The sequence below is a fragment of the Crinia signifera genome, chromosome 6 (genome assembly GCF_055691185.1).
Source record: "Crinia signifera chromosome 6, ASM5569118v1, whole genome shotgun sequence".
In the NCBI taxonomy this organism is placed as follows: Eukaryota; Metazoa; Chordata; class Amphibia; order Anura; family Myobatrachidae; genus Crinia; species Crinia signifera.
Window position 1 is genome coordinate 28,535,890 of NC_139222.1, and position 12,425 is coordinate 28,548,314.

At 46.5% G+C, this 12,425-nt stretch overlaps 1 protein-coding gene across 1 annotated transcript in view; it reads right to left on the reverse strand.

Moving 5' to 3' along the window:
• Positions 1-380: 380 nt before the first annotated feature.
• The window catches only part of LOC146010139 (uncharacterized), a 200,303-nt gene continuing 188,258 nt past the window's right edge, over positions 381-12,425 (reverse strand). The window contains exon 5 of the mRNA XM_083151084.1: positions 381-1,325. Coding sequence (XP_083007210.1) covers positions 618-1,325 — 708 coding nt within the window. The 3' untranslated portion in view covers positions 381-617. The remainder of the gene's footprint in view (positions 1,326-12,425) is intronic.

Sequence of the window (12,425 nt, forward strand, 5' to 3'; positions counted from 1 at the left end):
GTATGATTACAGTAATGTGGGGTACACATCAGGATGATTTATCCCAAAATGAGCCAACTTAGATACAATCTCGACCGATTTTATGTAAATTGGCCATTTCACTGCCGTTCTGATGCGATCCCGATCCGATGTGCAGCCCTGCAGATCGTTCGGTCTTCTCTAAGATCCTACCATTGAAGTGGGTTCGGGTCGCGATCACATCAGATGCAGTTCCTGAGCGTGTCGTAGGCTCCGCCAGATCGTGAGCGGGTCATACATTCCCCTAACAACCCGCTCACAAGCTGCATCATGCTGTTGTGTACCCAGCATAAGCCGGCAGCTCTGGAGAGGGGGGAGGGGGCTGGTTGTGTAGGAACATCAGCCATCAGGGGGGGGGGGGGGGGAAATCGAGCCTGCATTGTGTTGGGGAGACTACTCTCAGGTGATCCCTGTGCATGCAACAGGGGTATCCTCTCATCAATGCTCATGTTTAATGTAGATCTGCTCATCAAAATGTTATTTTTCTGGTATTTACAAAGTATACATTTATTTATAAAACATTTCCCACACTGCAAGCATGGAAAAGGCTTCTCTGATGTCTAACAAGATGTGATTTATTGGTAAAACATTTCCCACATTCAGCATGAAAATGGTTTCTCACCTGTATGTAACCTCTCATGTATAACAAGACAGGATTTTCTGGTAAAACATTTCCCACATTCAGAACATGAAAATGGTTTCTCACCTGTATGTACCCTCTCATGTGTAACCAGACTGGATTTTCTTGTAAAACATTTCCCACATTCAGAACATGAAAATGGTTTCTCACCTGTATGTTCCCTCTCATGTAGAACAAGACTGGATTTAAGTGTAAAACATTTCCCACATTCAGAGCATGAAAATGGTTTCTCACCTGTATGTACCCTTTCATGTATAACAAGATGAGATTTATGTAGAAAACATTTCCCACATTCAGAGCATGAAAATAGTTTCTCACCTGTATGTAACCTCTCATGTATAACAAGACTGGATTTATTGCTATAACATTTCCCACACTCAGAACATGAAAATGGTTTACCACCTGCATGTACCATCTCATGTATAACACGACTGGATTTATGAGTAAAACATTTCCCACATTCAGAACATGAAAATGGTTTCTCACCTGTATGTACCCTCTCATGTATAACAAGAGTGTGTTTATTCCTATAGCATTTCCCACACTCAGAACATGAAAATGGTTTCTCACCTGTATGTATCCTCTCATGTATAACAAGATTTGACTTACGAGAAAACGATTTCCCACATTCAGAACATGAAAATGGTTTCTCCCCTGTGTGATGTCTCTGATGTAAAGCGAAAACTGACTGACTTATAGAACTGGAAGATATTGTATCATCTTTATGGTCTGCACTGTGTGTAGTAAGGTCTGAATGATCAGGAGAAGGTTCCTCATGACTAGAGGGACCAGATGAAATATCTGCACTGGGAAATGTTGGGTGTGTATTGGGGATAATGGGTTTTTCTTCTGGAGAATCTTGTCTGATGTTCTTATCTTCTAGTATATAATCTGGAGACAAGATGAGATCTCCCTCCGAGGTATTCCTGCTTGTGCGCCCATCTACAGGAAACAGATGAATGACGACAGACAGAATTGGTTACATTGAGAAGGAAATGTTCATGGATGTTTTATCACTTACACTGAACATGTCTAATGCTGCGTACACACTGGCCGATATATCGCTGGTCTGTCAGCCAATGAGTACCAGCAATAGGTCTGTAACCAGCGTGATCTCTACAACAGAGCCGATGACCGATATATTGGTGCATTGTGCTATGGTACATAAGGGGAGGGGCCCTAAACTGCACACCCTGGACATATGAGGTGCTACCTGCTGAGACTTGTAGTGCAGCAAGCAGGAGGAGGAGTTTGCAGGTGCACACTAAATATATATGCTAGACCTTTTAATATCTTGCTATATTGCATTTGAGGTTATTAGCATAGTAATGGCCATTAGTATCGGCTTGTCCACCGCGTCCAGGTTACCTCATTAGGACAAGTCCCTAACACTACTCTGGGACAGGTCCAGGGCACAGGGCCCCCCAGGCCAGCCCAGCAGAACCACCCCATGGCATCACATTAGTGTGAAATTAAAGTGATTAGTAAAAGGGATAGGGGAAATTATATGTGATAGGACTTACCAAGGTAAGAAGTAATATTAAATGTGAAGGGTGCTACATATATATTAAACAAACTAAAGGGGTGATTGAAAGTATACGATATGATGCCATGGAGCAGCCCAGCAACAGCAGCCCAAAGAGCCCTGAGCCCCAAACACGGTCCCACAGACTAACACTCAGCATATATGTATAGTAGGACTTACCCTCATAGTGCCAAGCTGAGGTGTGCAGTCTTGAATGTTGGGACTCCAACCTAATTAAAATCAATTTGCCCTGGACCTGTCCCAGAGTAGTGTTAGGGACTTGTCCTAATGAGGTAACCTGGACGCGGTGGACAAGCCGATACTAATGGCCATTACTATGCTAATAACCTCAAATGCAATATAGCAAGATATTAAAAGGTCTAGCATATATATTTAGTGTGCACCTGCAAACTCCTCCTCCTGCTTGCTGCACTACAAGTCTCAGCAGGTAGCACCTCATATGTCCAGGGTGTGCAGTTTAGGGCCCCTCCCCTTATGTACTATATATTGTGTATTCATACACACTGGAAGGAACTAGAGACGCCTTCCTCCTAAGCTTGCACCCCACCCACCTGTCCCAAATTGATTTTAATTAGGTTGGAGTCCCAACATTCAAGACTGCACACCTCAGCTTGGCACTATGAGGGTAAGTCCTACTATACATATATGCTGAGTGTTAGTCTGTGGGACCGTGTTTGGGGCTCAGGGCTCTTTGGGCTGCTGTTGCTGGGCTGCTCCATGGCATCATATCGTATACTTTCAATCACCCCTTTAGTTTGTTTAATATATATGTAGCACCCTTCACATTTAATATTACTTCTTACCTTGGTAAGTCCTATCACATATAATTTCCCCTATCCCTTTTACTATCACTTTAATTTCACACTAATGTGATGCCATGGGGTGGTTCTGCTGGGCTGGCCTGGGGGGCCCTGTGCCCTGGACCTGTCCCAGAGTAGTGTTAGGGACTTGTCCTAATGAGGTAACCTGGACGCGGTGGACAAGCCGATACTAATGGCCATTACTATGCTAATAACCTCAAATGCAATATAGCAAGATATTAAAAGGTCTAGCATATATATTTAGTGTGCACCTGCAAACTCCTCCTCCTGCTTGCTGCATTGTGCTATGGGCCTGTTTCTGGATGACCTGGTACCAAGTCCCAGAGTGCCGACCTGACGAATAGCCGCTACCCCACCCGGATCCACTCGCATGTGCCCAATGCTGGAGAGATCATTGAAATCTCCAGGGCTCAGGGCAGCTGACGCCATGTGAAGTCAGCTACCCGCCCCTGGCACCTTGCATGAGGCTGGAATTTACATGGGAATGCCCATGAACCACTGGGCGTTCCCATCCATGGCCCATCACCGCCAGTGTCCCCCCCCACAACCGGATGGACTACAGATCGGGCCCTATGTGTACAGGCAATCTGCCATCCGCCCATATAACCCGCTGCAGGAGCCAGCGGTGATTGGCAGCTGAAATGGGCGGGAGCATGTAAAGGTGTGACATTAGTCACAATGGATCAGGCAGGGGGAGAGGGGAACTTGTAGGGGAGCCCGGCACCGGTGAATAGGAGTCCTGCCGATACTGGTAAAGAAAAAAAAATCATACCTTCTCTTTCCCCCCTCATATTACCACATCACCTTGCCCCGGTCACCTCCCCTTTCTGCTCCCACCCTTTCCTACTTGTCGCTCTCTCCCAGTCCCCCCCTTCTCTTTCCCCCCTCATATTACCACATCACCTTGCCCCGGTCACCTCCCCTTTCTGCTCCCACCCTTTCCTACTTTTCACTCTCTCCCAGTCCCCCCCTTCTCTTTCCTCCACCCCGTCTGCCCCCCTCTCCCTTGCTCTCTTCCTTCTGCCCCATCTCTTTATCTCTGCCCCTAGTCTCTCTCTCTCTCATTACCTCCTTATCCAGATGCTGCTTAGACGCAGTTATACTATACTGTACTGTAGCCGCTATCGACTGAAAGTATCATTCACCTATTCTATCAATATAAAATAATTGGCTTCTGGCTACTGAGCTGCGTATATGCACCTTACAGGATCAGCACTAGTGATGGTGGTACGGGTCTGTTCTGTCAGCATACACACGGTGGGATATGAATGCAAAATGCAATTACAGTAACCACCTACAGAAGATTATATCTGTGGGAATTATTATTATAGTGTCAAATATGTACACCTAATATCTTTTTTTATTTACTAGTTAATGCTAATAATCTATACTTCTGTTATAGCGCTCTCTTAATTGTTATTTTATTTGTGTCTAATTAAGTTATACAGAATACCTATTGGGAGCTGCAATAGCCATAAGTCGTCTTAGAATTATCTCGTTAGACAGCATTCATTTTGATTGATTATTATATTTTCAATGTAAAGTATTAGCGCCCGATTATCAGGATTATCATTTTCTACCAGAGAGTGTGGGGAGGAGGCTGGTCATTTATCTGGGCTGGTAACACACAGGGACATGATGTGAGGGGAGAGCAGGAGTATAATAGGGGCTGATGGCTCCTGATGTATGAGATACACCAGAGAGTGTGGGGAGGAGGCTGGTCATTTATCTGGGCTGGTAACACACAGTGACATGATGTGAGGGGGAGAACAGGAGTATACTGGGGGCTGATGTCTCCTGATGTATGAGATACACCAGAGAGTGTGGGGAGGAGGCTGGTCATTTATCTGGGCTGGTAACACACAGTGACATGATGTGAGGGGGAGAACAGGAGTATACTGGGGGCTGATGTCTCCTGATGTATGAGATACACCAGAGAGTGTGGGGAGGAGGCTGGTCATTTATCTGGGCTGGTAACACACAGTGACATGATGTGAGGGGGAGAACAGGAGTATACTGGGGGCTGATGTCTCCTGATGTATGAGATACACCAGAGAGTGTGGGAAGGAGACTGGTCAGATCTCTGGGCTGGTAACACACAGTGACATGATGTGAGGGGGAGAGCAGGAGTATAATAGGGGCTGATGGCTCCCAATGTATGAGATACACCAGAGAGTGTGGAGAGAAGACTGGTCAGATCTCTGGGCTGGTAACACACAGTGACATGATGTGAGGGGAGAGCAGGAGTATAATAGGGGCTGATGGCTCCTGATGTATGAGATACACCAGAGAGTGCGAGGAGGAGACTGGTCAGATCTCTGGGCTGGTAACACACAGTGACATGATGTGTCACTCCCCCTCCAGCAGATCCGCCCAGCTGAGATAGTCCGCCTCCACATTCCGGAACCCCGGAATGAATACAGCTGACAGTGCTGGCACCTGCACTTCCGCCCAGGTGAAAATCCTCACAATCTCTGCCATCGCCATCTTGCTGCGAGTTCCGCCCTGATGGTTTAAGTATGCCACTGTTGTGGCATTGTCGGATTGAACTCGTACTAGCAATCCCTTCAGAAACTCTTCTGCTTGGCACAAGGCATTCCATAACGCTCTCAGTTCCAGTATGTTTATAGGAAGTATTGGATTCCTCCTCGGACCAAAGGCCCTGTAACCTTAGATGGAGCATAACTACTCCCCAACCCCTGAGACTGGCATCCGTTGTGATGACCAACCAATCCCAAGAGCAAAGGGACCGCCCCATCTGCAGAGTCTCTATATCCGTCCACCATTCCAAGGATATTCTTGTTTTCTGAGACAGAACCAGCCGTTCCGGCTTCATTGTATTTGCATTTCCGGACCAGCATGCTAGGATGTTCCACTGGAAGCACCTCGAATGGTATCTGGCAAACTGTAGCGTCTCGAAAGTCGCTACTATTTTGCCCAGTAACCTTACTCCCTGCCACACCTTCGGTGCAGGAGCCTGAATAAGTGTTAGCACCATGTGCCGAATCTCCACTGCCTTGGGATGTGGCAAGAACACCCTGTGAAGGTGTGTGTCCAGGATTACCCCGAGGAATTGCAGACTCTGAGTGGGTGTTAAATGCGACTTGGGAAGGTTTAGCACCCAACCCTGCTCTTGCAAGAACTGTGTCGCAATACTCAGGTGTTCCTGAAGTTTTCCCGCCGACTCCGCCTTGAATAAAAGGTCGTCCAGATAAGAAATAATTACTATTCCCTTTAGACGTAGAGCTGCGGCCATGACCGCCATCACTTTTGTGAACACTCTCGGAGCCGTAGCCAAACCGAACGGCAGTGCCTGAAACTGACAATGGTCTTCTCCAATTGCAAACCTTAGGAGAGCTTGGTGATCCTTGAAAATGGACACATGGAGATATTCATCCTGAATATCTACAGATGCCAGCAACTCCCCCGGCTCTATGCTCAGGAGCACAGAACGCAGGGACTCCATGCAAAAATGATCTACCCACAAGTGAAGATTTAAAGACTTTAAATTTAGAATAGGCCTGAAAGACCCGTCTGGCTTGGGGACTAGGAAGAGGATCGAATAAAATCCTTGTTTTCTTTCCTCCTGAGGCACCGGAATCACTACTCCCTTCTCCCTTCGGGACAAAGCTGCCCCCAAAAGAGTGGACCTCAGTGACGCAGTCCGAGGCAAAGGAGTAGGAACAAATCTCTTGGGTGGAATGCCTCTGAGATTTATCCGGTAACCCTCAGAAATGATGGAAAGGACCCAAGGATCCACTACGGATTCCCTCCACCGGTCCCGAAAGTGCAGGAGGCGACCCCCCACTCTGAGCCCAGAACTGGAGCACCCGCCTCGTCATGCAGAGGACTTATCATCATTTTTGGCTGCATGCTTTTTTGTAAAGGCCCCAAACCGAGACATGGAAGACTTTCCTCTGCTGGCCTGAAATCTGCCATGGCCAGTCTGTCCTCTGTTGGACATCCCGCTCGGAAATGGCGACCGAAAGGATGGCTTGAAAACTCCAAACTTGGAGCCTGAACTCTTGGAGGTGGTGGAGAGGAAGGTACTTTTACCCCCAGTAGCCTGTTTAATGATGGCTTCCAGCTCTGAGCCAAACAATAGCTCCCCCTTAAAAGGCAAGTTCTCAAGGGACTTCTTGGACTCACTATCAGCTTCCCAAGCGTTGAGCCAAAGAGCCCTCCTAGCTGAAACTGAGGTGATAGACACTCTGGACGCCATTTTAGCTCCTTCCTCACAAACATATTCTGCAGCACATCTCAACTTCTCTGCCAGTATGAAAGCCTCAGAATTTTGGTGGAGAAGACCACTCAGTTGCTTCGCCCACTTGATCATAGCTTTTGTAACCCAAGCAAAAGCAAATATAGGCCTCAAAGTATAACCTATGCCTTCAAAAATAGCTTTCAAGCAACCTTCCACCTTTTTGTCCACTGGGTCTTTAAAGGCAGCACCCCACTGGACAGGTAACGCAGTGGATTTAGACAGCCTAGCAACAGATGCACCCACTAATGGGGCTTTTTCCCATAATGTTCCTCTGGCATGGGGTACATATTAGCATACTTTTTAGCCATCAACAGTCTTTTATCAGGAGTTTTTCCTGATTCATTTATAACAGAGGTCATTCCCTCATCAGAGGGGAAGCACACAGGGTCCCTGCGACTCTTTTTAAACACACAAGAGACAGGAGTCTTTTCTTCCTCTGCAAGATTCAGAGTCTGTCTAACAGCCACAATCAAATCCTCAATGCCTGAAGTTAAGGCCTCAGCTTTATCACTCATGTCCCAACTCCAGTTCTCCTCACACACACACACACCATCATCATCCAAATCCTGTAAAATGGGTGGTGTTGATACAGATCCTCTCATCAGAGGATTTTGTAAACTGCTCCATTAAGGCAGTCATTTTATGAACCCCCTGAGCAGTATCCTGCATAGCTTGCAGCAAAAAGGGGCCCCCCTGAGCCGGGGTAACTGACCCCCCAGAAACCAGAGAAGAGGTAAAGTGGCCAGGAGACCCTAACAAGGAATCCTTCTGCCTATTCAAAGCCTCAGTAAGAGCATTCATAGACCTGCCCAACGCCAAAGCCCAAGCAGGTTCAGCTATCTACGTCCTGGGGGCGCGTGACCCACTGGGAACAGCCTCACAGGACGGGCATAAATCCCCCTGATCCTCATGTTCACATGTAAATTTAGCCTCACACTTCTTGCAGTAAATAAGCATGTCCAGCGCTCCCTCCTCCACAGCAGCAGAAGTAAACCCCTCAGCCATGTAAAATACAATGCAAAACGAACAGGCACCGCACAGAGCAATGTATCAGTGTACTTATCTGACTGTATTCCGGTCAGCGATCAGCGAGGGAACCGCTTGTTCGAAGAGACTGGAGTCTGTGTAAAATCACCCTGTCAGCTCCGCAGCGCGGGGAAAAGGCGCCAAAAACACAGTGCAGGAAGAGACCAAGTCTCTGCAACAGCGGGGAGACTAGCCCATCTGGTGCTTTCTCCCCCATCAGCCGCTCCCGCAGTTGTCTCTGCTTACCTCCTTGTACCTCCCTTCCATGGGACCACAATGGAGTCGTCCAACAGCGCCGGACTCCTGTGAGAGACTTCACTTCCCTGGCGGGATTTCAGTCTCTAAACCCTTCAAGATGGCAGGCGCCATCGCGGGGGGGGTCCATCCCCCAAGATCTCCTTCTGCAAGGAGCCGGTTAGGACACCCCCGGGGCCCAGGAAAGTCTCTAACACAGAGACGAAGCGCTGTGTAGAAGGAATAAAAAGTGTCCCTCTGCACACAGAGAGCTGACAGGACGCGCTTCTGTGTGCATGAACTTCAAGTAGAAGTAACTCACTGGAAAACCTGCTCTATCTTCAAAAAAATCCAAAGAAAAAAAACGCAGCTGCGAAGCATAGCACCCGCTCCTGTGGGAACCTAAAACTAACTGGAGCATTATGGGATGCAGTAGGGAGGAGCCTGCTCCCAAAGAAATTAGAAGCATAGGTGCCTGGCTCCTGGCGGACCCTCCTATCCCATCGTGAGCTGTGTCACCGGACTGGATGAAAGAGAAAGAGCCGAATTATACTCACCGATAACTCCTTTTTCTTCCTAGAGATCCCATGGCAGCCATAACACTGGGATGTTTCCCTTCCCCCATAGATTAGACAGGAGTTTTTTCTCTGGGACCGCCCACCTTGTGTATAACAGCCGCCTCCTCCTCCTTCACCTCAGTGTCTTTTGAATGTCTCCGTCATCCTGGAGAAAAAACACAGTAATAACATGGGAGGGCAATCAGTGGCTGCCATGGGATCTCTAGGAAGAAAAAGGAATTATCGGTGAGTATAATTCGCCTCTTTCTTCTACGATCCCCATGGCAGCCATAACACTGGGACATACCCAAGTAAACACACGGGAGGGAAAGCTGCATGAAATATTTATTATCTCGGGACCAGTCAAACTGACATAGCTCCTTGTAAGACATGATTCCCAAAGTGGGCAGTAGATACATTAAGTGCGTAATGGTTAGAGAAAGTATGAAACGAGGTCCAGGTAGCAGCCCTACAGATCTCTGTAATAGATGCCTTCGCCTTATTCGCCCATGATGTGGAAACTGCCCGAGTGGAGTTTGCATGGACGATAGGAGGTGCCACCTTGTTTTCTTTCTTGTAGGCAAATAGGATAACCTCTCTTATCCATCTCAAAATGGTTTGTTTGACTGGTGCTTCTCCTTTCTTTATTCCTTCTGGAATTACAAATAGGTGCTTGGTGGATCTAAAACTCTTGGTTCTTTTCAAGTATATAGAGATGGCTCTAACAAGATCTAATTTGTGCCACATTTCTTCCTCCTCATTCTGAGGAATTGGGTAAAACTCAGGAAGTGTTATCTCTTGGTTGAGGAGAAATCTTGAGATTACCTTTGGTAGAAATTCTGGGTGCGTCCTCAGCACCACTCTATCAGGAAAAACAGTCAGATAGGGTTCCTCAATCCACAGCGCTTGTAACTCACTCACCAGTCTGGCTGAGGTGACTGCCACCAGAAAGACCACTTTCCAGATAAGTAGTTTGAGTGGAATGTCTATAAGTGGTTCAAACGGATGTTTGGATAACACTGTAAGCAATAGGTTTAGATCCCAAGGAGCCACAATAGATTTGATTGGTGGTCTAATTCTCTTAATGGCCCTGCTAAACCTTTTGACCATCTTCTCTTCTGCTAATGGTCTGTCCAGTAGAATGCTCAAAGCAGAGATTTGTGCCTTGATAGTAGCTGTTGCTAAACCTAATAGGAATCCGTCAAACAAGAATTGTAATACTTCGCCAGTGGAAATCTTAGAAAAGTCACCTGAGAACTGACCCCATTTGTTGAATTTTATCCATGTTCTGTAATATGCTAATGAAGAGACATCTTTTCTGGCCTTCAACTTCATATCAGTGACTTGTGATGAGAGGTTATGCTTTTTTAATATTTGCCGCTCAATCTCCACGCCCTTAGACAATGTCACGGGTTCTGAACGTAGCACTGGACCTTGTCTCAGTAGATCCGGTCTGTTGGGCAATTCCCATGGTTTCTGTACAGATAGCCTGAGGGCATTCGAGAACCAACCCCTCCGTGGCCAATATGGTAGGATTGCCACCAGGTCTACTTTGTCCTTTTGTATCTTCTTTATCACCTTGTTTATCAAGGGAGAGGGCGGAAATATGTACCCCTGTTTGAACTGCCATTTGATTGTAAAGGCATCCAACGTCACTGCTTGGGCATGATAGTATTTTGAGCAGAATGTCCTCACCTTTCTGTTGGAGTGAGTAGCCATCAGGTCTACCTCCGGAACTCCGAACCTCTGTATTATTTCTCCGAATACCTTTTCGTTCAGTTCCCATTCTTCTGGATCCAGCAACTTGCGACTCAGGAAATCTGCAATGACATTTCTTCTGCCCGGTATGCACACTGCCGAGACTGAGAGAAGATATCTGACATTATCATCAACTTTCTGCTCCTGGTACCTCCTTGATGATTTATGTGTGAGACCACCGTCACGTTGTCTGACATAATTCTGACGTGAGTTCCCTTGGTATACTCCTTCAATCATCTTACTGCTTCCCAGACTGCTTGAAGTTCTCTTACATTTGAGGAATTAATCACCTCTTCTAGGGATCATACTCCTTGTACTGATACATTTGCCATGTGTGCACCCCAATCGGTTAGACTGGCATCAGTGGTTAGTACCAAATAACTCGGACTCTCCAGACTGGGTCTCTTCTCCTCCAGACCTCTTGTCCACCATAGTATGGATTTTCTTATCGGGCCCTTTAGTACTACTGGATGATGATCGCTGCATCCCCTTCGGATCAGAGGTAAAAGGTACCATTGAAGCTTCCTCATATTTGATTGAGCCCAGGGTATGACTTTTATGCAGGATGTCATCATGCCCAACAACTGTACAGCCATAATCAGTGTCACCTTCTTTGAGTATAGAACAGTCTCTATCATTCGCTGGATTCTTAGGCATCTCTCTGACGAGAGAGCAATATTGAAGTTTACAGTGTCTATTAGGACGCCCAGGAACTGAATATTTTGGCTTGGTGAAAGACAGCTCTTGACTTCGTTTATAACCCAGCCATGCATCTGTAGTGTCTACACTTTGTAGAACTTCTTCTTCCGAATCTCCAGCGATTAATAGATCATCCAGATATGGCCATATTAGGACTCCTAGTTTTCTCAATTCCGCAATCAGGGTGACCAATACTTTTGTGAATACCCTCGGAGACGTCCTTAGCCCAAAGGGTAGGCATGTGAACTGGAAGTGCCTGTTTGACACCGAGAACCTGAGGAATTTTCAGTGATAGGTGTTTACTGGAATGTGATAGTAGGCTTCCCTTAGGTCTATTGCGGCTAAGTATGCCCCTTTCTTTATTCCGGCCACTATAGACGTTAAATTTTCCATCCTGAACTTTATCATTTTTATGTTTTTGTTCAGGTCTCTTAGATCCAGAATTGTTCTGTATTCCCCATTGGTCCTCTTCACTAGAAATAAGTTTGAATAAAACCCTCTCTTGTGATGTTGCCTGGGAATCTCTTCTTCAGCGTTTATTTCTAGAAGTTGTTCTATCTTCAGTGACAATTCCCTTCTTTCTTCCATCGTTCTTGGTATTCTGGATCTTATAAACCGATCTTGTCTCGGAAATCTTGCAAATTCTATTGAATAGCCGTTCTGTATTGTGTTCAGGACCCATCTGTCCCCAATCGTCTTCCTCCATACATCTGGGAATTTCAATAATCTCGCTCCTATCTTGATTCTTTGTAGATAGTCATAATCTTCCACCTCTGTCAGATTGAAATAGTCCACGAAAAGGTTGCCGAAAGGACTGACGGGATAAGTTCGGATTCCCTCTTCTATAGTATGGTCTTCCGGG